Source organism: Loxodonta africana, chromosome 4 (genome assembly GCF_030014295.1).
Source record: "Loxodonta africana isolate mLoxAfr1 chromosome 4, mLoxAfr1.hap2, whole genome shotgun sequence".
Classification (NCBI taxonomy): Eukaryota; Metazoa; Chordata; class Mammalia; order Proboscidea; family Elephantidae; genus Loxodonta; species Loxodonta africana.
Window position 1 is genome coordinate 14,205,194 of NC_087345.1, and position 24,536 is coordinate 14,229,729.

General features: G+C 47.2%; 2 protein-coding genes across 3 annotated transcripts; both read left to right on the forward strand.

The window, feature by feature from the left end:
- The first annotated feature begins 12,823 nt into the window (after positions 1 to 12,823).
- Positions 12,824 to 16,051, forward strand: LOC104846826 (DNA dC->dU-editing enzyme APOBEC-3G-like). Its single transcript, XM_064283520.1, is given in 4 exon segments — positions 12,824 to 13,052; positions 14,893 to 15,127; positions 15,130 to 15,156; positions 15,576 to 16,051. Coding segments are annotated over 4 exon segments (807 nt in total). The 5' UTR covers positions 12,824 to 12,905; the 3' UTR covers positions 15,974 to 16,051.
- A 3,284-nt stretch (positions 16,052 to 19,335) lies between these two features.
- LOC100662329 (DNA dC->dU-editing enzyme APOBEC-3G-like) lies at positions 19,336 to 23,999 on the forward strand. Of its 2 annotated transcripts, none has more exons than XM_023559914.2 (5): positions 19,336 to 19,464; positions 20,312 to 20,468; positions 22,099 to 22,363; positions 23,283 to 23,398; positions 23,658 to 23,999. In XM_023559914.2, exons 1-5 carry the CDS (start codon positions 19,427 to 19,429, stop codon positions 23,679 to 23,681), a joined length of 600 nt encoding a protein of 199 aa, XP_023415682.2. In that variant the 5' UTR covers positions 19,336 to 19,426; the 3' UTR covers positions 23,682 to 23,999. The 2 variants fall into 2 exon arrangements, with proteins under 2 accessions (XP_023415682.2, XP_023415683.2); XM_023559915.2 differs by having other exon boundaries at positions 19,341 to 19,441.
- Positions 24,000 to 24,536: the final 537 nt, after the last annotated feature.

Consider the following 24,536-nt stretch of genomic DNA (forward strand, 5'->3'; position numbering starts at 1 on the left):
TCAAGATACAACTTAATCTTGTAGGTTTAGTCCTTTATCATTAACAAAACTACCTCTAATCCTGTCTCATTAACATCATAAAGGTAGGATTTATAACACATAGGAAAATCACATCAGATGACAAAATGGTAGAGAAATACACAGTACTGGGAATCATGGCCTAGCCAAGTTGATACACGTTTTTTCGGGCCACGACTCAATCCGTAACATTCCTCCCTTTGGGCCCCCCAAAATTCATGTCCTTACCACATGTAAAAGAGATTCACCCCATCATATCACAGCAAATGTCTTAAATCAACTCCAAGTCTAAAACTAAAAAAATTCCTCTTCGTCCGTGATATCTAGACTACAAGTTATCTGCTTCCAAAGTACAATGGTGAATCAAACACAAGCAAGACATTTCCATTAAGAATTGAAGAAATTAGAGGAAAAGAAGGGACAACAGGTACAAGACAGCAGAACACATTATATTAGCTCTGAAGACTTGAAAGTAACCCTCTGTCCTTTGAGACCATTTAGGCAATGCCCCTGTCCCCCAGACTCTGTGTGTTGGCCATGCCCTTAGCCCTGGGCTTCAGCTTCACCTTCCAGACCCACTGGAACAGCAACTCTACTCTCTTGCATTTGGGTTGCCCCATTCTCCTAGTCCATTGAGTGGCTTCCCTACCCTCTCGGCCTTGGCAGGTCATATTCTTCTGTCCCTTGGACATGGCAGCCCCATCACCTCAGCTTCGGGGAGTGGACATGGCCCCATCCTGCTGGCACTCGTGAAGGGCAGCCCCACACTCCAGAATGCGTTGGTGAAGATCTGACTCTTTGAAACCTAGGAGACTGTAGTCTCCCTCTTTGAAGCTCCAGAGGCCATGGCTCTGCCCTTTGAGACCCCTGAGATCATGGCCCTACCTTTTGAGACTGAGGCAGCTCTGCTTCCTGTGACCCTTGTCTCTTCAGCTTCTGCTCCCTGGTTCCTTGGCCTCTAGGCCCCTAAGGTCTTGTCACTTCTGCCCTCCTGATGCAAGTGCTTCATAGCTCTTTAGCTCCACTGATAAATGCCTGGAGACATCCCACTCACCCAGGAAGCCTCTTGCACAAAGGCACTCAACTCTCTCACTCTGTGGGTCAGCTCCAGCACTGTTTAATGCTGGTATCTTGGTTCTGCCACTGCCAATTCTTTGCTGTTTCTTCTCGTGGTCTGTGCCATCTCCAGTGTAACAGCTCTTCTCACTTCCTTATGAATTCTCACCAGAATTGTCTTTGATGTCCATAATTCCACCAACAGTCTCTTCAAGACAATCTAGGCTTTTACTATCAGGCACTTTAAAATTCTTCCAGCCTCTACTCACTCACAGTTTCGGGAACTCTTCCACATTGTATGCATCTGTTAGAGCAACACCCCACTCTTCCAGTACCAGATTATGTCTTAGACATCTAGTGTTGCTGTGACCGAAATACCCACAAGTGGATGGCTTTAACAGAGAGAAATTTATTCTCTCACAGGTTAGAAGTCTAGAAGTCCAATTTCTTCCATTTTTAATGGAAATGTCTAGCTTGTGTCTGTTTCACCATTGTACTTTGGAAGCAGATAACTTATATTCCTGATTTCACAGAAGAAAAAGAATTTTTGAATTTTGGACTTGGAGTTGATTTAAGGCATTTGTTATGATATGATGGGGTGAATGTGTTTTACATGTGGCAACAACATGAATTTTGGGGGGCCAAAGGGAGGAATATTATGGATTGAATTGTGTCCCCCCAAAATGTGTAGCAACTTGGCTAGGCCATGATTCCCAGTATTGTGTTCTTGTTCACCATTTTGTCGTTTGATATGACTTTTCTGTGTGTTGTAAATCCTATTTCTATGATGTTAATGAGGTGGGATTAGTGTCAGTTATGTTAATAAGGTAAGACTCAATTTACAAGATTAGGTTCCATCTTAAATCAATATCTTTTGAGATATAAAAGACAGAAGCAAGCAGAAAGACAGGAGGACCTCATGCTACCAAGAAAACAGTGCTGGCAGCAAAGTGCTTCCTTTGGATCCAACATTCCTGTGCTGAGAAGCTCCTAGATCGGGAAAGGTTGTTGACAAGTACCTTCCTCTAGAGCTGATAAACAGAGACATCCTTCTCCTGGGACTGGAGCCCTGAATTCAGACTTCTAGCCTACTAGACTGTGAAAGAATAAACCTCTGTTTGTTAAAGCCATCCACTTGTGATATTTCTGTTAGAGCAGCACTAGATGACTAAGACAGCAGCCAAGCTCTCAATCACTACACCACCAGAGCTCCCAGTAACACCATAGACATAAAATATACAACACATAGGAAAATGATTTCTGATGACAAAATGGTGGACAATCACACAATACTGGAAATAATGGCCCAGCCAAATTATCAGACATTTTTGGGGGACACAATTCAATCCATAACACTGGCATAGTAGACCACATGATTGTCTGATTCAAAATGGCCAATACCCACATGCACAATGGTCCACAGTCTTTGCATGCCTTTTACCCCTGCAGGGAATTTTGTGGCCCATTTCATCAGCTTAGGCCCTCGTTGTCATAGTGTAACAGTGTATGTGCCTGAGGCCTGACTTTAGCTGTGTGGCCGAGAGGCAGATTTTTGATGTTTGACGTTGCTAACCTATTAAGCGGGGTCCTCGCTGACCCATATCAGGGGCCTGAGGACTGGTGGTTCCACCTACTCCACCTAGCCACCTGTGACAGGGGTCCAAGGATAAGTGGTGCCTCCCAGTCCTTACAGCCAAAAGCACTGGGTGCCCATGGTCCAAATGCAGAGCCCACCCACCTGTGAGTTCTAAGGAACAGGGACACACTTTTCTCACAGACACTTGGGGGACAGTTGTCAGCCCCCTGCCTTGCTCAGAGTGTGATCCCCTGCTGCAGCCAGATACCCGTGTGTACACCAATCACCCCTGCTCCTCTAAGACTGTAGGTGACAGCCTGTACCACACACTTAATGACGGACTACCTGGACACCTGAGCTGAATCCATACAAAAAAAAGTGAATGGAATCCTGGTTTCATATACCTGGTAACATCTCTAGCTATCGGGTGACAGGAAGTCAGAGCTTCAAAGGCACCAATAATCAAGCTATCTCACTTGAGCAGCCCATGTGGGCATATGAAAACAAAACAAAGCAAGAAGCAAGGGCATAGTAATCAAACATAAAATAAATTAATACAATAACTCATAGATGGCTTGGAGACAATAGTCAATATCAAATCACATAAAAAAGCAGACCATGATCACTACAACAAGTTCCCAAAACAAAGAATCAAGGAATCTTCCTGATGAAGAGGATTTCCTGTAATTACCAGAGGTAGAATACAAAAGCTTAATTTACAGAACTCTTCAAGAGATCAGGAAGGAGATCAGACAAAATGCAGAACGAACCAAGGAACACACAGATGAAGCAGTGGAGGAAATTAAGGAGGTTATTCAAGATAATAATGACAAATTCAATAGGCTGGAAAAAATCCATAGAGAGACAGCAAACAGAAATTCAGAAGATGAACAATAAAATTTCAGAATTAGACAACTCAATATAAAGTCAGAGGAAAAGAATTGAGGAAATGGAGGGCAGAATTAGTGAGATTGAAGAAAGAACAGTTGGTACTGTTATATTCAAAGAAAAACCAGATAAAAGAATTTTTAAAAAAATGAAGAAACTCTAAGAATCATTTGGGACTCTATCAAGGGAAATAACCTACAAGTGATCGGAATACCAGAAGAGGGGAGATAAGAGAAAATACAGAGAATTGTTGAAGATTTGTTGCCAGAAAACTTCCCTGATATCGTGAAAGATGAGAAGATATCTATCCAAGATGTTCATCGAACTCCACATAAGGTAGATCTTAAAAGAAAGCCACCAAGACATATTATAATCAAACTTGCCAAAACCAAAGATAAAGAGAGAATTATAAGAGCAGCGAGGAATAAACAAAAAGTCACCTACAAAGAAGAGCCAGTAAGAATAAGCTCGGACTACTTGGCAGAAACCATGCAGACAAGAAGGCAATGGGATGACATGTATAAATCCCTGAAGAAAAAAAAATTGCCTGCCAAGAATCATATACCAGCAAAACTGTCTCTCAAATATAAAGGTGAAATTAGGACATTTCCAGATAAACAGAAGTTTAGGGAATTTGCAAAAACCAAACCAAAACTACAAGAAATACTAAAGGGAGTCCTCTGGTTAGAAAATCAATAACATCAGATAACAACCAAAGACTAGAACAAAGGACAGAGCAACCAGACATCAACCCAGATAGGGAAACCACAAAAATAAATCAAGATTAAAAAAACTCTCAAAATAGGGAAACAACAATGTCATTCTGTAAAATACAACACCATTAAATCAATAAAGAGGGACTAAAAAGTGCAGTCATTGATCTTGCACATGGAGACGAAGTCAAGGCAATATAAAGAGATAAAAGTAAACTTAGAAAAATAGGGGTAAATATTAAGAAAACCACAACGGAGACTAACAATTCCACTCATCAAAATAAAATATAAGAAAAACATAAAGACTCAGCAAAAAAAAAAAAAAAATCAATAGCAATGAAGGAAAAAGACAAAATATAAAGAAACACTATTCAGCACAAAAAATTAAGTGGAAAAAAGAAACTGTCAACAGCATACCAAAAAAGACATCAAAATGATAGGACTAAACTCATACCTATTCATAATTATGCTGAATGTAAATGGACTAAATGCACCAATAAAGAGACAGAGAATGGCAGAATGAATAAAAAAAAGATACATATATATGCTGCCTACAAGAGACACACCTTTGACTTAAACACACAAACTAAAACTCATATGATGGAAAAAACATATCAAGCAAACAACAGTCAAATAAAGAGCAGGAGTGGCAATATTAATTTCTGACAAAATAGACCTTAAAGTTTAATCCAGCACAAATGATAAGGAAGGAGACTATACATTGATTAAAGGGTCAATATACTAGGAAGATATAACCATAATAAATATTTACACACCTAATGACAGTGCTTCAAGACACATAAAACAAACTCTAACAGCATTGAAAAACGAGATAGACAGCTCCTCAATAATAGTAGGAGACTTCAACACACCACTTTTGGTGGAAGACAGAACATTCAGAAAGAAGCTCAGTAAAGACACGGACGATATAGATGCCACAATCAACCAACTTGATCTCATAGATGTATACAGAACTCTCCAACCAACAGCAGCCAAGTATTCTTTCTTTTCCAACACACATGGAACATTCTCCAGAAAAGACTACATATTAGGTCATAAAAAAAGCCTTAACAGAATCCAAAACATAGAAATATTACAAAGCAGCTTTTCTGACCGTAAAGCCATAAAAATAGAAATTAATAACAGAAAAAGCAGGGAAAAGAAATCAAACACATGGAAACTGAACAACACTTTGCTCAAAAACCACTGGGTTATAGAAGGCATTAAGGATGGAGTAAAGAAATTCATAGAATCCAATGAGGATGAAAACACTTCCTATCAGAACCTTTGGGGCACAGCTAAAGCAGTGCCCAGAGGTCAATTTGTAGCAATAAAAGTACACATCCAAAAAGAAGAAAGGTCCAGAATCAAGGAATTATGGCTACCACTTAAACAAATAGAAAGAGAGCAAAGAAAGAAAGCAAATAATAAAAATTGGAGCAGAATAATTGAATGAAATAGAGACCAGAAAAACAATTGAAAGAATTAAAAAGACCAAACACTCGTCCATTGAAAAGATCATCAAAATCAATAAACCGCTGGCCAAACTGACAAAATAAAAATGGAGAGGAAGCTAATAACCTGAATAAGAAATGAGATGGGCGATATCACAGCAGACCCAAAGGAAATTAAAAGAATCATGTCAGATTACTATGATAAATTGTACTCTAACAAATTTGAAAACCTAGAAAAAATGGAAGAATTTCTAGAAACACACTACGTACCTAAACCAACACAAACAGAAGTAGAACAACTAAATAAACCTGTAACAAAAGAAGAGATTGAAAAGGTAATTTAAAAACTCCCAATAAAAAAGAGCTCTGACCCTGATGGCTTCACTGGGGATCTCTACCAAACTTTCGGAGAAGAGTTAACACCACTACTACTAAAGGTATTTCAGAGCATAGAAAAAGATGGAAAACTCCCAAACTCATTCTATGAAGCCAGCATATCCCTGATACCAAAACCAGGTAAAGACATCACAAAAAAAGAAAATTACAGACCTATATCCCTCATGAACATAGATGCAAAAATCCTCAACAAAATTCTAGCCAATAGAATTCAACAAGATATCAGAAGAATAATTCACCATGACCAAGTGGGATTCGTACCTGGTATGCAGGGATGGTTCAATATTAGCAAAAAAAATTAATGTAATCCATCATATAAATAAAAGACAAGAACCACACTATCTTATCAATTGATGCAGAAAGACATTTGACAAAATCCAACACCCATTCATGAGAAAAACTCTCAGCAAAATAGGAATGGAAGGGCATTTATACAAAGCCAACAGCCAATATCATCCTAAATGGAGCGATTCTGAAAGCATTCCCCTTGAGAATGGGAAACTGGCAAGGATGCCCTTTATCCCCACTGTTACTCAAGATTGTGCTGGAAGTTGTAGCCAGAGCAATTAGGCTAGATAAAGAAATAAGAGCATCCAAATTGGTAAGGAAGAAGTCAAAGTATCTCTATTTGCAGATGACATGATCTTATACACAGAAAACCCTAAGGAATCCTCAAGAAAACTAATGAAACTAATAGAAGAGTTCAGCAGCATATCAGGATACAAGATAAACACACAAAAATCAGTTGGATTCCTCTATACCAACAAAAAGAATATCGAAGAGGAAATCACCAAATCAATACCATTTACAGTAGCCCCCAAGAAGATAAAATACTTAGGAGTAAATCTTACCAGAGATGTAAAAGACCTGTACAAAGAAAACCACAAGACACTGCTGCAAGAAACCAAAAGAGACCTATATAAGTGGAAAAACATACCTTGCTCATGGATAGGAAGACTCAACATTGTGAAAATGACTATTTTACCTAAAGCAGCCTATAGATACAATGCAATTCCAATCCAAATTCCAACGACATTTTTTAATGAGATGCAGAAACAAATCACCAACTTCATATGGAAGAGTCCCCAGATAAGTAAAGCATTACTGAAAAAGAACAAAGTGGGAGGCCTCACTTTACCTGATTTTAGAACCTATTATACAGCCACAGTAGTCAACACAGCCTGGTACTGGTACAACAACAGATACATAGACCAATGGAACAGAATTGAGAATCCAGATGAAAATCCATCCACCTATGAGCAGCTGATATTTGACAAAGGCCCAAAGTCAGTTAAATGGGAAAAAAACAGTCTCTTTAACAAATGATGCTGGCATAACTGGATATCTATCTGCAAAAAAATGAAACAAGACCCATACCTCACACCATGTACAAAAACTAACTCAAAATGGATCAAAGACCTAAATATAAAATCTAAAATGATAAAGATCATAGAAGAAAAAATAGGGACAATGCTAGAAGCCCTAATACATGGCATAAACAGTATATAGAATATTACTAACAATGCACAAACACCAGAAGAGAAACTAGATAACTGGGGGCTCCTAAAAATCAAACACTTTTGCCCATCCAAGGACTTCACCAAAAGAGTAAAAAGACTACCTACAGATTGGGAAAAAGTTTTTGGCTATGACAAATCCAATCAGCATCTGATCTCTAAAATCTACGTGATACTGCAAAAGCTCAACAACAAAAAAACAAATAACCCAATTAAGAAATGGGCAAAGAATATGAAGAGGCACTTAACCATAGAAGACATTCAGGTAGCTAACAGATACATGAGGAAATGCTTATGATCATTAGCCATTAGAGAAATGCTAATCAAAACTACAGTGAGATTCCATCTCCAACAAGGCTGGCATTAATCTAAAAAACACAAAATAATAAATGTTGGAGAGGTTATGGAGGCACTGGAACACTTATACACTGCTGGTGGGAATGTAAAATGGTACAACCACTTTGGAAGTTGATTTGACACTTCCTTAAAAAGCTGGAAATAGAACTAACATAGGATACAGCAATCACACTCCTTAGAATATATCCTAGAGGAATAAGAGCCTTCACAGGAATAAATATAAGCACACCCATTTTCACTGCAGCGGTGTTTACAATAGCAAAAAGATGGGAACAACCAAGATGCCCATCGACGGATGAATGGATAAACAAATTATGGCACAGTCACACAATGGAATACTACACGCCGATAAAGAACAATGATGAATCCATGAATCATAACATGCATGAATCTGGAAGGCATAATGCAGAGTGAAATTAGTCAGTCGCAAAAGGACAAATACTGTATGAGACCACTATTATAAAAACTCAAGAAAAAGTTTAAACACAGAAGAAAATATTCTTTGATGGTTATGAGGGTGGGGAGGGAGGGAGAGGGGTATTCACTAATTAGATAGCAGACAAGAACTATTTTAGGTGAAGGGAAAGACAGCACACAATACAGAGGAAGTCAGCACAACTGGACTAAACCAAAAGCAAAGAAGTTTCCTGAATACAACCAAATGCTTACAAGTGCAGAGTAGCAGGGACAGAGGCTTGGGGACCATGGTTTCAGTGGACATCTAGATCAATTGGTATAACAAAATGTATTAAGAAAATGCTCTACATCCCACTTTGGTGAGTGGCATCTGGGGTCTTAAATGCTAGCAAGCTGCCATCTAAGATGCCTCAATTGGTCTCAGCCCACCTGGAGCAAAGGAGAATGAAGAACACCAAAGACACAAGGAAAATAAGAGCCCAAGATACAGAAAGGGCCACATAAATCAGAGAGTACATCAGCTTGAGACCAGAAGAACTAGATGGTGCCCGGCTACCACCAATGACTGCCCTGACAGGGAGCACGATAGAGAGCAAGTGACGGAGTAGGAGAGCAATGGGATGCAGACCTCAAGTTCTAGTAAAAAGTCCAGACTTAATGGTCTGACTGAGAGTGGAGGGACCCCAGAGGTCATGGCCTCCAGACTGTCTGTTAGCCCAAGACTAGAACCATTCCTGCAGCTAACTCTTCAGACAGGGATTGGACTGGATTATAAGACAGAAAATGATACTGGTGAGGGGTGAGCGACTTGGCTCAAGGTAGACTCATGAGACTATACGGGCAGCTCCTGTCTGGAGGTGAGCTGGGGAGGCAGAGGAGGACTGGAGCTGGCTGAATGAACACAGGGAACACAGGGTGGGTGGGAGGAGTGTGCGGTCGCATTAGGGAGAGAGCACCTAGGATTACATAGTAAGGTGTGTACGTTTTTTAGGAGAGACTGACTTGATTTGTAAACTTTCACTTAAAGCACAATAAATTAAAAAAAATAAAAAGTGGCCAATACTGGTCCATTTCAGCTCGCTAATGCCTAGGATATCAATCTTTATACGTGCCATTTAATTTTTGACCACTTCCAATTTTCCTAGATTATTACTTTGTACATTTCATGTTCCAATTATTAATGGATGTTGGCAGCTGTTTCTTCTCATTTTGAGTCATGCCACATCAGCAAATGTGCACCTATCATCCAAAAAACCCCAAAGCTGATGTCATCGAGTAGATTCCGACTTAGCGATTCCACAGGACAGAGTAGAACTGGCCCAGGGGGTTTCCGGGAGAGCCTGGTGGGTTTGAACTGCTGACCTTTTTCGTTAACAGCCATCCCATTTAACCACTACGCCACTAGGGTTTCCTGAAACTATCATAAAAAACCCAGTGCCGTCTGACCCAGCAACTCCACTCCTGGGTATGTACCCAAAAGAAAAGCGGGAAGGCAAACAAATACTTGTACACCAATGTTCATTGCAACACTATTCACAATAGCCAAAATGTGCAAGCAATTGAAATGCCCACCAACAGAGAAATGGATAAACATACATGTACACATGAATGGTGCACATATACATACATGGTACCTACATACAGTGGAGTATTACTCAACCGTAGAGAGAACTGAAGTTCTGATATGTGCTACAACATAAACGAACCTTGAAAACATTATGCTAAGTGAAATAAGTCAGCCATGAAAGACAAATATTGCCTGACCCCACTTATGTGGAATATCTACAATTGGCAAACATACAGAGAGCAAAGTGCATTGTGGTTACCACGGGTTAGAGAGAGGGGGAAAGCTGGAGCCACCGCCCAGGAGGCTCTGAGTGTCTGCGAACAGTGATGGGAAAATTTGGAAATGGATAGTGGTGATGGTTACGTAACATGATTGATGTAATTCATATCGCTGAATTGCACATGAAAAAAAATGGTCAAATGGCAAAGGTTTTGTTACATATATTTGTACCAAGATAAAAAAAAGTTCACTGGAGATGGGAAACCTTTACAAAGTGCTTCGCCCTGAGAAGGTCCGAAGGTGCGCCTATACTTGTGGCACAGACACAGTGGCCCTCACACCCCCATGGTCCCTGTCCGTTCATGGCAGATTCCAAGTGTAGAGGCCAGAGGTTACTCGGCAGGCTGTCCTTGCCTCCCATTCACCTGTATAGCCTGGGGAGGTGTATTGACTAATTGACTGACCTCAGGGCCTGGGAGGAGTCGCAATGCCATGGTGCAGTGGGGCTGCAGGCCAACAGCCAGCCCCAGTCCACAGGACACAGGGAGATTGAAAGAGTCCCAGTTAGGAGACTGGAAAAGCCCCAAGAGTATGGCCCCTAAACACTCTTTAGCCGAGTAATGAAGTCACTCTTGAGGTTTACCCTTCAGTCAAAGATTAGACAGGCCCATAAAACAAAATGAGACTAAAGGGGCACACGAGCCCTGGCGCAAGAACTGGAAGGCAGGAGGGGACAGGAAAGCTGGTAATAGGGAATTCAAGTTTGAGAAGTGTCGTGGGGTTGGTTGGTAACCAATGTCACAAAACAATCTGTGTACTAATTGTTTAATGAGAAGCTACTTGGTTCTGTAAACTTTCATCTGAAGTATAATTAAAAAAAAAACGAAACATAAAACAACAAACAAACCTCTGTGTTGCTGATAGTTCCCACCCTCAGGACGGTGAGTGACAGGGTAGGGTCTGAGGAGACTTCTCCCTGCACCAGGTGCCCAGGGTGGGGCAGTTGTGTTCTCTGGCAATATGTCCTTTTCTGGTGCATGGGGGGAGAGTGAGCAGGAGAGGGGGCTGATAGGAGGCCGGAGCAGGAGGCCAGAGACTAAGGGGAGCCAATTCCGTGGGGCCAACCCTGCAAACACCTTCCTTCCAGGCTGGTCCACCGAAGCCGGGAGAAGGGCGCAGGGAGGGTGTGGGGGCTCTGAAAGGAAGGTCCTGCTCCTTTGGGATGTCCTCATGTAGAGCACAGTGTTAGGGTCATGCTGAGCTGGGTTCACGCCACTCCACTCCACCTTGGCGACAAGGGCTTTCCCTTTCATTTCTCATTTGTCTCATGGCTATGAGATACCTCAGTCTCAAAGTTGCTTTTATAATAAAATCAGAAATTTCCCTCAAGGGCCAGGCATACAGGAAGAACTTCCCCACCCCCACCGTCCTCCACTTGGCTCCCAGCATCCAGCCTCAGTCACGTCATAGCTGGGGCTGGTGGTTCTGGGGATGCAGGGAAGGTCCTGCCTAGACGTGCCCTCCGGCGGCTCAAAGTCCTGTCCTGTTGGGTCTCCTCCAGGGGTGGACAGTGTCCCCTAACGCCCTGTTTGCAGAGCGCAGGTGTCAGGGCTAATCTTAGTGTTGGGAGCAGAACCCAGGAGACCATAGTTGAGTTGTGTGGCCATGAGGTCCTTCCATGTAGCAGACGTGAACTCAGTGGCTGGTGGCAGAGCAAAGGGCACTGCTCAGGTGTGTCCTGGTGAGTGAAGGAGGGCCTACTGTCTCCCACTCAGCTGTTTGTTGGTCCCTCTGACACTGTACAGGCTCCTGGGAGTTGGAGAAGGAGCAGGAGGATGCAGGGCCCAGAATCAGAGAAGAAACTGAAGACATGGAGAGAAGCACAGCCCTGAGGTCCAGGGACCCCACCCTCCTGGTCTCTCTCCTCCTGGGGCTCCTCTGGGGCTTCCTCGGTGGGGACCCACTCCCCTCCCCTCGGGGGCTCCTCCCCTGACTCCTGGGCCTCATCCTCTCTTTTCCTCGCTCTCACTGGCCTGTTCTGGTCCAGCCATGACCTCCCTGTGATGTCACGTCATCGTCTCCAACCATGTCCTCAGCTCCTGGGTGGGACCCTGCGGAATCGTCCTCCGGCATCACCCTCCAGCATTTCTGCTTCAGAAAGGCCTGGGAATGGGGGGAGCAAAGGCAAAATTTTATTTTTATTTTCAGCTTTATGATTGTTTTCATAAAGCATTATTTTCATAATTAGAAAAAAAACCCTTAAGGTTTTCAAAAAGAACACTCTGGCATTCTTTCCCCTGTTGGTCCCTCTCAGGAGTGTACTTGGCTCTGATGCACAGTCCAGCAAGGGTTAAATCTGCAGGCGAGGGACAGGAGCCCCATTGGGTCCACTTCCAACAGGGACTTGGGTCATCTGAAGCCAGGACAGTGCGGAATGTGAAGCCAGGAAGGGTAACCAACTCCACCCAGGGCCGGGGGTGTGGAGCTTATCAAAGTATCTGAGCACCTGCACCAATTCTTGGGAGCCTCCAACAAGGCCAAGGAGCCTCAAGGACTGGGATGACTTCCCCATGAGCATTCAAAAAGGGTTAGAGGCGGCTGGGTGTCCTCCAGCACAGTGAGCAAAAAAAAAAAAAAAAAGGTGGAGGGGATGGAGCATGAAGGGGGAAGGGGGCCCAGAAGGAGCCTCTGAGTTGTGGTATTCTCCTGCCTTTTCCTAGAGACCTGATGGATGTAGTCACATTCCAGCTGAACTTTATAAATGATCTTTCAGTCCAAGGCCAGAAACAGGCCTACCTGTGCTATGAGGTAGAGCTCCTGGACTGCAACTCCAGGGTCCTACTGAATGACGATAGAGGCTTCCTGTGCAACCAGGTGACTGTCTCAGCCCAGCCAAAGCCAGGCAGGATCTGTCCCTATCCGGGGACATCGCTGGTAGAAGGTTCTCTTTTGTACTTGGGCTGTTCCACAGTTTCTCTCACCGTTGGACCCTGCAAGACTATCCTGGAATAGAGTGGAGATGGGATCTACTCAGGCATTGCGATTTGGTTGGCCTCAAGACATACATCGGCAACAAGTCACCATGCCCCAGGCCCAAAGTCACCCATGCTCTGTGTCTCACCCTATTCGCCTCGGAATGCCCCCAGGATGGATGGTATCAGAGTTGCAATAGACAACCGGGGCTCTCTGCGAACCTGCCCAGGACCCGTCATAACCCCAGTACTGCCCCCAGGTGGAGAACAAAGAGCATCTTCACATTGAAATGTGGGCAAGAAGGGCCTGCAATGGTTCATATTCTGTGTTCACAAGGCCCAGGTTCCCAAATGTCTGTTTCCTGGTCTTGATCTTGGCAGAAGAGAAAGCCTGAGGCAGGTAGAGAGGAGGGAGGCGGCCCAGACGAGGGCAGAGCCCACAGTGCGGTGGGGTCAGGTGTCATCGTTATTTGTGGAGGAGCAGGGATGGGCCAGATGGAGGGACCCTGAAGCTGAGGGACATTCCTCCCAGGCCCCTGCAGGGATGGCCTCTGATTTGGAGGCTGAGTCTCTGCTGGTTCTGGCCCAGGTGCAGATGCTCCTTCTGGTAACATTGGGCTGAATCTGGGCCTTGCAGGACCCCACTCACTGCTGGGAGATTCCTTCAAGGGCCCTGGTCCCCACACCTGCCTCATCAGCTGCACTTGGTCCAGGGATGCCCCATGGCCCCTTCTCACCTCACCTGTGACACCCTTCACACTCCTCTATCATCTGTGCACTGTCGTAGTGGCCTGGCTGGGTCCCAGTCCCTGTTTGAAAATCCTTTCACTGCAGGTGGGACAAATCTCCCAATTTCTATCAGCACACCAATGACTCTGCTCCCATCACCCAGGCCCCCACCTTGGGGAGGGTCCTGCGTGGCCCCTGGTCCTCAGTGCTCCTGCACAGGGAGCTCTTTTGACAGAGTCCGTGTCACCCTTGGGCTCAGCACAGGTGAGGCCCAGAGTAGAAGCCTGTGGAATGATTGGTGTGAGCAGGTGGGGTGGTGAGTGGTGGCAGATGGTGGAGAGCAAATTCCCATGAAGGGAGCACACCCAGTTTGATGGCATTAGCCCAATGACCTTGGGGCTCCACTGGCTTCCCCCCTCCTCCGTCCTCCAGCTCTTCATCTCCTTCCTGCAGTATCAGGATGACAGGAAGGTCCATGAAGGCACTGGCCTTGGGTGCAAAATTAGAGGGAGCCCAGAAAAGTCAGTAATCAAGATGAATACTATTTTAATGCAAGATGAATATAATCAAAATTAAGCAAAAATCCCACGATGACCAAAATATACACATCTAGGTACAGAGACATCAGTAATAGTGATGTGCTGAGCCAAAACAGGCACAATAAAAAGCCATTAACACTGATTTGTCATTTCAACACTGCATTATGGTATTATTCACCCTGACGACTGTCCTGGTGGCACAGTGGTTAAGCATTTGGCTGCTAACAGAAAGGTTGGCAGTTCAAATCCTCCAGCCGATCCTTGGAAACCCTATGGGGCAGTTCTACTCTGTCCCACAGGGTCACTATGAGTCAGAGTCAACTCGACCGCACTAAGTTTGGTTTGAGTTACCACTCTCGAATTTTGTGCTAGAGACCTTGCTTCACTTGCCTCAACCTGTTCCCAGCCCTCCTCCTGCTCATAACAAAAAACCTAACACTTTTCTTTCTTTCTAGCTCAGAGTTATTTCTTCAGACAGGCTGTCATGCAGAGTTGTGCTTCCTGGACCAGGTTCCTTCTTGGCAGCTGGACCTGGTGTTGTGCTACAGGGTCACTTGGTTCATCTCCTGGAGCCCCGGCCCTGACTGTGCCCAGGAAGTGGCTGCCTTCCTGCGGGGGAACAGCCATGTGAGCCTGAGCATCTTTGCCTCCTGCATCTATGACTCTGTGGAAGGATATGAGGAGGGGCTGTGATCACTGCAGGGGGCCGGGCCCGCATCACCATCATGACCTCCACAGGTCAGCGTGCAACCCACAGAGGTGGGCAGGGAAAGGTTCATGAGAAGTTGCTAGAAGGGGTGGGCAGGAATTAGAATCCCTGGTGGAGAAGCCATTGTTGCTGCCAGCAGAGCTGATGGGAGACTGAGGACAAGTCTTGGGAATCTAGAGGAAGAGAGCTCAGGAGAGGAGATGAGGTCCAGGGAAGAGAGGGAGGGTGGTTGGAAGGGGAAGAAGGATTTGGGGGCTTCCAAAAAGAATGAGATTCTGGCTGGATCCAATTTCAATCGGAAGAAAGGGTTTGAGGGGGAAGCTAAGTTCCTGGGGAGGGAAGAGAAAGTGGAAGATGGAATTGATGATGCAGAGAGCCTGTCCCTAAGACTCTTACACCTTTGTTGACCCCTGAGGCTGGAGGTGAGTTTATCTTCCTCCCCTCTCAGAGTTTGGGCACTGCTGGAAAACTATTGTGGACAACCAGGGAAGGTTCTTTGAGCCCTGGAATAGGCTGGATGAAAACAGTTCCTTGCCACGTGGGTTCCCAACCTGTCCACTGCCTCCTTCAGGACCAGGGAGAGTCTCTATAGGAGGTGGTTGCAGGATGGGATCTCAAGTAACAACATCATCCAGGTGCGACATCCCATCACCTTGGTCACTTTCTGTTGTTAGAAGGAAGTCACAGGACCTGCCACACTCAAAGGGAAGGGACAACACAAGGTGTGAACCCAGTGGGAGAGTAACTGGGTCACCTGAGTCTGTCTGTCATCCTTCCCAATGGCTGGTGTGTGGTCTGCCCCTCCTGCCATCTGAGTCAGGAGAGCAGGTAGGGCTTCAGGAATAATGACAATGACAACAATGGCGATAATGACAACGATCATCGTAACTGCAATACAGCTTCTTGTGAGCAGAGGAGTTCACAGCTGACAGGGGCCAGAGCAGCTACTGGAGCGCTACCCTGTAGCTAGGAAGTGGACGCAAAGGCTTCAGAGCCTGGAGCCTGCAGTGACAGGGGATAGGGGAGGATCTCCAGCACCAGGCAGTGAGATATTCCCTCATCTGATTCCTGGGCTGCCTCATCCCTGGCTCATCCTCCCTCTCTGAGGCTCCTACTCTGACTGCCTGCTGGGCCTCCACCACTCCCCTCACTGTGAGGTCCACAGCCCTGTGGTCACCCACCCCCTCTGCTCTCTCCAGGTCTTTCTTTCACCTCTGCCCTCCCCCTCACCTCCCTGTGGATGCTCTCTCACCTGCTGCCCCATCTGACTCCTCCTCACCTGGCTCCTGGCTGACTGCCTCCCCATGGACCCTCCTCCACCCTCTCCCCCAATGTCTCAGTAGCTGCATCAGTGTCTCCTGTGGAAAGCCTTCACGTGGACACTTTAGAGACAGAAAGAGCTGAGTTGGAACCTGGGCTCTGCTGCTTTTGCTGGGGACTTGGGCTGGTGACATCCTCTCTGGCCTCAGGCTCCTCATGTGTCACATGGAGACACTGATAGTGAGCGACCATGCAGGAGGGTGTGACAGTTAGATGACGATGTACCCAGGGTGTTGGGTGAATGGGATCTCAGCAGAGAGGTTACCACTGAGACCCAGACTGCAAGGAACCCAGGGAGAGGACAGGCGACCAGAGCTATGCCTGGGGGTGGGGGGGGGGGAGGCCACCAAGAGGCAGAAGGAGGAGGGAGGCAGCTCCAGGAAATGACACAATAGTTGACAGAAAGGAACGTCCTCAGGATACCCCTGACACACCGAGGACCTACCACTGCTTGGCCTGAAAATCAGAAGATTTCCACATTTCTCATGGTGGGGGTGGGGGTGGGGGTGGGGGAGAGGTGCAGGAGGAAACTTGTCATCAAAACTGCCTCTTCGGTTTTGATTTCCTGGATCTGACCATAGTTCTGCTTCTGTCCCTGGAGCAAGTAACTAAAACATCAACAAGATGCTATTGTTTGGCTGAAAGGACCTACCTGGGGACAGGAAGGGCTACCCCAGGAGTGCAGACTCTGCTCTCTGCGCTGCTGGAGGGTGGGGTTCAGGGGAGATTCACCTCACTGTCCCCAGAGCCCCATTACAGAGCTTTGCCAGGTTGTGGGAGCCCCTTGGGGGCTGACAAGGAACTGACACTCCATGGGACACTGTGGAGACCCTGGTCTGGGACCATCAGCATGTTGTGCATCCTGGCTCCAGCAAGGGAGGGGACTTGCAGAGGTGGCAGAGCTGGGACCTCACACATAGAGCAGGACCCTGACTGCTGACTCTGTGGGTCAGCTTACCCAGCCCCTCTGCCTGGGGTTCTGCAGCCCTCTCTGTCTCTCTGGCCCCAGTTTGGTCACCTCTGGGCACTCCATTCTGTCCCCAGCGTCCGTACAGGGAGAGAGTAGATCCCAGGCAAAGCCTGCACCTGCTAAGGGGTTCTCGGCCTGGCTCCGGGAGGCAGGGACCACTCCCCTCCTGTCCCCACTGACCCTTTATGCAGCTATGGGGGAAAACTCCAGCAGGACATCAGAATTCTCATTCCCCATGTTCTGGAAGCAAAGGTAGCAAAGGGGTGTGAGCTACTGAATTTCTTTCCTCTTTTCATTTTTAAGTAAGGGGCACGCACTCACTCAGTGGTATGAGGGCTCAGTTTGGATGCAGAGTTAATCCCTGGGCTCCCTTTGTGCCTTTAGGAAAAGGTGTTCTCTCCTGGCACAAGGCAGCCCGGGAGGGGGCGGTGTTCACAGGACCACCATTGCCCCTAGAGAACTAGCTCTAGTGGACGGGGGATGGGAGAGGGAGGTCAGCCCTGCAGAAGGCCGCAGGTGAACTGGGAGCTCCCTGCAGCCTCAGGGTGTGGCCTTGTCACGTTGCTCATCATCGTGGGGCTCAATCTCAATGAAGATCTATCCACGCACCTCTGGTCACCTTGTGATGGCATGCGGATCCTGAGCCTGGACAGAGTCCCCGGTGCACCTCTGCCATGGGCAGGGTCCTCGCCTCCCTCTCTGTGTGGAGAGACCTACCCAGGTTCTCTTTCCATTGATAATGCAGGCGTGTAAGGTGTTATGGAGAAGGGAATTCTGGGCAACTTCCCTGCCCTACTTGCTTCACACATTTTCTCAGGTCCTCTTTGTCATCCAATTAGAAGGGTTACAGATGGGAAAATGTTAAATGCTCAAATCTCTAGTTTGTGGACCAGAAAGTGAAAAAAGCCCTGCCCCTCGGTGATGCTTTCCCAGCACACCTGAGCTGCAGGTGAGGACGTGAGGTCCTGGTGTGGGAGCCAGGACCTGGGCTGCCAAGTCTGGTCCCTCCCACTGCTCCTTGCACGCCTTCTTTCTGACCCCTGCCATCGTCCTCAGTCCACACACCAGGGCCCTGTCCATCGAGTCAACACATCTGGAGGGGCTGCCCTGTGCCAAGGGACAATCTGTGCGGGGTAGGTGGCAGGGTCCAGGGGAGGGCAGGAGCCTGGCTCTGCACTGCACATGGGGGCTGGGACAGGAATCCCTGCACCTCTGCTGGCCTGGAGGGGAAGGAAAATTTGGAGGCCTTGGCCAGGGTGTGTGCTTTATTTACCTCCTGCCTCCATGTGCTCAGTGTGAGGCCCCAGGCGAGTCACATCATCCCTTGTATGTACCGTGGGTAAAAATACCCCTCTTTCTAGTTGGTATGTAATAAGATGGGTAACACATTGAGAAATTTCAGTACTTTTTTGTCCATTTCTCTTCCTGGAGCTGAGGTGAGCCCAACTGCCTGCTTCTCACACCAGATTCCCTGCACTAGGCACCCACTCCACAGGTCCTCTCAACCCAGCATCCCAGGTCCCCGGGACAGGGCACACCCTGTGCCGGTCACTGTGAGAGACCCCAGGGCCAGCTGCCCTGGAACCTACCTTTTGGCAGTGCTGAGCCCTGTGTCAGGGGCTGTGCCCCTGGCTGTGGCACCTGTCCACTCACCTGTCCTCTCAACACCCCTCTCTTTGGCCTCAGCTGCCCAGGGTCACCTCATCATATCTAGCCCACCTTCCCCATCATCAACCCACGTGCTCCAGGAAAGCTGTTGTCAGACTTGGGAAATCAAAACCAAAGTTTCCAGATGAGAACTCCAGGAACATGACAACTGGGCAGAGCAGCAGTTCCTTCTTCTGTGACACCAACATGGGTGGCATGAGTGTCCTGCGTCAGGGAGTGGGTGGCGACATCATCATGAAGTTAGCACTTTCAGGTTACTCTGTTGACATATAAGAGCATCCCAGGGAGGAGGACCACACGCTGGGAGCGGGAGGAAGCAGAAGACGCAGAACCCAGAACCGATGGAGGTGATGGAGGCAAGTGAAGCCCCAAGGAACAGGTACCCACCCTCCATGGCTCCTCTCTGCTCCTGAGCCTCCTCTTCCAGGCCTTCCCTGGTGGAGTCTCTTCGCCTCTCCTCTGGGTCTCCTGCTCTGGCTCCTGGGGGCTCGCCCCCTACTTTCCTTGTTCTATCTGTCCTGTCCTGGTCCAGCTGTGATCTCCCTGCTGATACCATGTTGGCATCTCCAGCCCGACCCCAGCTCCTGGGCTGGACCCTGTGGAGTCATCCTGGGTGCCCTGTCTGTCCTCTGCTATCTGTGCCCCAAGGAAGCCCTGGCATTTCTGCTTTGGAAAAGCCCCTGAGCTTGGGCTAAGGATCTTTTTTTATATTCAGCATCATATTTTTGTTAAAGTGTTATTCCTAGAATTAGAGAAAAATCCCTAAAGTTATTTGAAAAGAATACCCTCTGGCATTCTCTTCCCCTCGGTGCTTTCTCTCAGGAGTGCATTTGGCCCTATACACAGTCCAGCAGAGGTTAACCCAAAGACAAGAACAAAGAGCCCCATTGGGTCAGCATCTAGCAGGGACACAGGCCAGGGATGTGAGCCCAGGGAAGGTGGCCAGTCCCACCACGGGGACGAGGTCTTCATCAGAGTGTCTGAGCACCTGCACTGACTCCTGGGGGGACCCCAATAAGGCCAAGAAGCCCCAGTGAAAGGGCTGAATCCTCCATGAACCCCTCAGAATGGGTCAGAGGTAGGCTCGTTGGCCTCCAGTGCAGTGAGCAGAGGCCCTTCTCTGCAGGTCTGGCTGGGATGGGGAGGAGAGGGAGGGAAAGGAGCATAGAGGGTCCAGGAGGAGTCTCTGAATTGTGTTTTTTTGTTTTTTCCTGCTCTTGTTCTAGAGACCTGATGGCTAAAGGCATATTCCTGACTGACTTCACAAACGACCCTTCACAGTTTAGGGGGCTGAAAAGGACCTACCTGTGCTACGAAGTGGAGCTCCTGGATGGCAACTCCTGGGTCCCACTGGACAATGGCAGGGACTTCCTCTCTAATCAGGTGATGGTTCTAACCCAAAAACAACCAGGCAGGGCCCTTCCAAGACATTGATGGGCAGAAGGTTCTCAATGTACATGTGTGTCCCACAGAGGCTCGCTCACCTTTGGACCCCACCACCCCATGGGTCTGTCCTGGAGTTGGGTGGACATTGGATCTGCTGTGACAGACTTCAGGTCACACATTGGCAACAAGTCATCATGTCCCAGACCCAGGGTCACCCCATGCTCCAAGTCTCACTCCACTCCCCTCAAGATGCCCCCAGGGTGGATGGTATCAAGGGTGTAATAGATAACAGGAGCTCTCTGGACACCTGCCCAGGACCCATCATAACCCTACCACTGCTTCCAGGTAGAGAGCAAAGAGCATCTTCACAACATTGAAATGTGGGCAAGAAGGGGCTACAATGGCCAATATTCTGTGTTCACAAGGCCCAGGTTCCCAAATGTTTGTTTCCTGGGCTTGATTCTAGCAGAAGAGAGAGCCTGAGGCAGGAAGAGAGGAGGGAGGCAAGCCTGACCAGACAAAGCCCACAGTGTGGTGAAGTCAGGGGTCAACAGTATTTGGGAGATAGAAGGGATGGACCAGGCTCAAGGGTCCCAGAGTCTGAGGGACATTCCGCTCTGGGCCTTGCCAGGACAGCCTCTGGCTCAGGAGGCTGAGTGTCTGTTGGTTCTGGTTCAAGTGCTGAGTCTTGGCCTGCCAGGACCTCACTCACTGCTGGGAGGTTCCTGCAAAGGCCCCGGTCCCCACACGTTCCTCATCAGCTGTACTTGGTGCAGGTACGCCCCAAGGCCCCTTCTTACCTCACCTGTGATACACCGTCACACTCGCCATAATCTCTGCACTGTGGTAGTGGCCTGACTAGGTCCCAGTTCCTGGTTGAAAATCCTTTCACTGCAGGTGGGACAAATCTCCCAATTTCCATCAGCACAAAATGACTCTGCTCCCATCACCCAAGCCGCCACCTTGGGGAGGGTCCTGCTGGGCCCCTGGTCCTCAGTCCTCCTGCTCAGGGAGCTTTTTGACAGAGTCCATGTCACCCTCGGGCTCAGCACAGGTGAGGCCCAGAGTAGAAGCTTGTGGAATGATTGGTGTGTGAGCAGGTGGGGAGGCAGGTGGGTGGGGGATAGATGGAGGAGGGCAAATCCCCTGAAGGAAGCACACCCAGGTCAATGGGGTCAGCCCAGTGACCTTCAGGCTCCCCTCCCGGTACCTCCTCCTCCCTCCTCCAGCTCTTCATCTCCTCTTGCAGGGCCAAAACGACGAGAAGGCAGAGGAGGATACTATTTTAATGCAAGATAAATAATATTTTAATGCCACATTTAAATAATGAAAAGTAATGAAAACAATCTCATGATGAACAAAATACCCACATTCTAATTACAGACAGATCAGGAACAGCGCTGAGCGGAGCCATTTTGGAAGTGAAGCAAAATAAAAAGTCATCCGCACCGATCCTGTTCTCAATACCACATCACAGTACTATCTACCCTCATCGCTGTGGCTCGGTCCTTCCTCAGCTCCCTCTGATTTTGTGTTGCCACTTGCCTCATCCTAGTCCAGCCCTTGTCCCTGTTCACAAGTGACCTAACACTTTATTTTCTCTGTTCGGTCTGCTCCTGCTCCCCAGCCACGCCGCCATGCAGAGTTGTGCTTCCTGGACCGGGTTTCTTCTTGGCATCTGGACCCCACGAAGCGCTACAAGTTCACCTGGTTCCTTTCCTGGAGTCCCTGCCGTAACTGTGCCCAGGAAGTGGCTGCCTTCCTGGGGGGGAACAGCCACGTGAGCCTGAGCATCTTCGCCGCCCGCATCTATGATTGCTACCCGGGATATGAGGAGGGCCTGCGCTCACTGCAGGGGGCCGGGGCCCATGTGGCCATCATGACCTCCACGGGTGAGAGTGGAACCCATGTGGGGTGGAAGGAAGGTTGGAAACGGCTGTGGGAAGTTGCTGGAAGTGATGGGAAGGATTTAGAATCCCTGGTGGAGAAGCCTTTGTTGCTGCCAGCAGAGGTGATGGGAGACTCAGGACAAGTCTTGGGAGTCTAGTAGAAGAGAGAGCTCAGGGAAGGAGATGAGGCCCAGGGGATGGGAGGGAGGGAGGGTGGCTGGAAGTGGAAGGGCTTGGGGGCTTCCAGAAAGAAGGAGGCTCTGGCTGGGCTATATCCCAATTGGAAGAAGGAATTTGAGGGAGAAACTGAGTTCCTGAGGGAGAGAAGGAAGGAGAAAGTGGAAATGATGATGCAGAAAGTCTGTCCCTAAAAGTCATGTACCCTGAAGCCAACTCTTCAGACAAATACTAGACTGAACTATGAAACTTAAAATTTTTGGTACTTGTGAAGTGTGTGGGTCTTAGTTTAAGAAGATACACCAGACTAAATGGGCAGCTCCCGTCCGGAGGCGAGTTGAGAAGGCAGAAAGGGATAGGAGCTGGTTAGATGGACACGGGAAACCCGGGGTGGAAAGGAGGAGTGTTCTGTCACATTATAGGAATGGCAACTAGGGTCACATAAAAATATGTGTATACAGTTTTATATGAGAAAATAACTTGAGCTGTAAACTTTCACCTAAAGCACAATTAAAAAAAAAAAAAAGCAATACAGTCTCATTGCAGGAAATTTAGGGGAATAAAAGGAAAAAATAAAGATAGAAATGGAGAAACAAAATGACCAACAGAGCCAAGCAGCCTATTTCCAGCTAATCCCAGACACAAGAATAAACGCTTATTGTACTGCAAAAAAAAAGAAGAAAGAATCATGCACCTTTGTTATCCTCTGAAGCTGGGAGTGACTTTATCTCCCTCTCCCCCTCAGAGTTTGAGCGCTGCTGGAGAACCTTTGTGGACAATGGTGGATGTCTTTTTGTGTCCTGGAATGGGCTGAATGAAAGCAGTCAGATGTTAAAGAGGAGACTGGAGAGCATTCTCCAGGTGAGAGCCCCCTCTCTCCCTTAGTCTTCTGTGTCCCTTTTTCTCCTCTCCTTCTCCTTGACTCAGAGCTTCCCTGTCCCCTGCACCCTTGGGGGCATCCAGTACCTTCCCTTCTAGCCCTTCTCTCCAAGTCCCTCTGCTTCTCTCCTTCCACGTGTCCCTCCCCCACTCACTGTCCCCTGTCCCTTCTCTGTTCCTTCTTCTTTCTAACTTCCCCACTCTCCTGCTCCACTCAATTCCCTTTCTCTTTCTAAAACAGGGACAACTGAGAAGACACCCTTAGTGTCTACCAAGAAGGCTGGGAACCCTGTTGAACAAAGAAATGTAGTCAATTCCCTTCAGGAAATGTAATCACACAATTCGCCACAATCTCCAGATTGCTCCAAAGACAGCAGCAAAAGGCAAAGCGCACACAAGTATTAAAGTTTATTAAAATCACCACAGAATTACTTTTAATTCAAAATTTACTTTGTGTTTATCATTGATTATAATAATATTATAATCAATACTACCAGAATAAATTTCAATTTTTAATATGATAATTATTTAATTGGTTTTAAACCCAGAGAAGTAAAATGAACTACTAAGAGCCTTTCTGAAATTATTTTTTGCTTTGTAAGTATATCATGAATTCCAAATAGTTAAATCAACACTTGGAAAAATATAAACAACTTTCTTTTTGGTGGTGTGTCCTCGTGGGGCGGGGGGCGTGGTCATGCTAATTACCTCTGGTAGGAGTACAAATCAGCTGAGCTTTCAGGAGGGGAACCTAGAATTCAAACACCTAGACTCATGGACAACTTATCATACTGTTGGCCAGCACTGCTTTTGAAATGACAGGCCATTGGATAAGAAAAGAAAAAGGAGAGAGTCTAAGCATTGGAAAGCAGCCTGCAAGTGAACATGGGTCTATGAGAAAGTTCCTGTCTATATACATCAGTCTTTTATTGCTGAGTAACAAAGTACCCTCACAGACTTGCTAGCTAAAACAGCATACCTTCACCATCTTCCAGGTCCTGAGTCAGGCATTGGTGTAGCTGAGCTGGGTCCTTGAGGGGCTGCACTGACTGTGGTGGCCGGGCTGGACTCTCAGCTCCTGGGGTTGTTGGCAGAATTTGCTTCCTTGAGCTCTAGGACT

Coding starts and splice junctions, on each gene's coding strand:
- LOC100662329 (XM_023559914.2), top strand. CDS start 19,427: ATGGAGGTGATGGAGGCAAGTGAAGCCCCAAGGAACAG. Junction 19,465..20,311: donor AGTGAAGCCCCAAGGAACAG/GTACCCACCCTC, acceptor CTCTTGTTCTAG/AGACCTGATGGCTAAAGGCA. Junction 23,399..23,657: donor GACTGGAGAGCATTCTCCAG/GTGAGAGCCCCC, acceptor TTTCTAAAACAG/GGACAACTGAGAAGACACCC.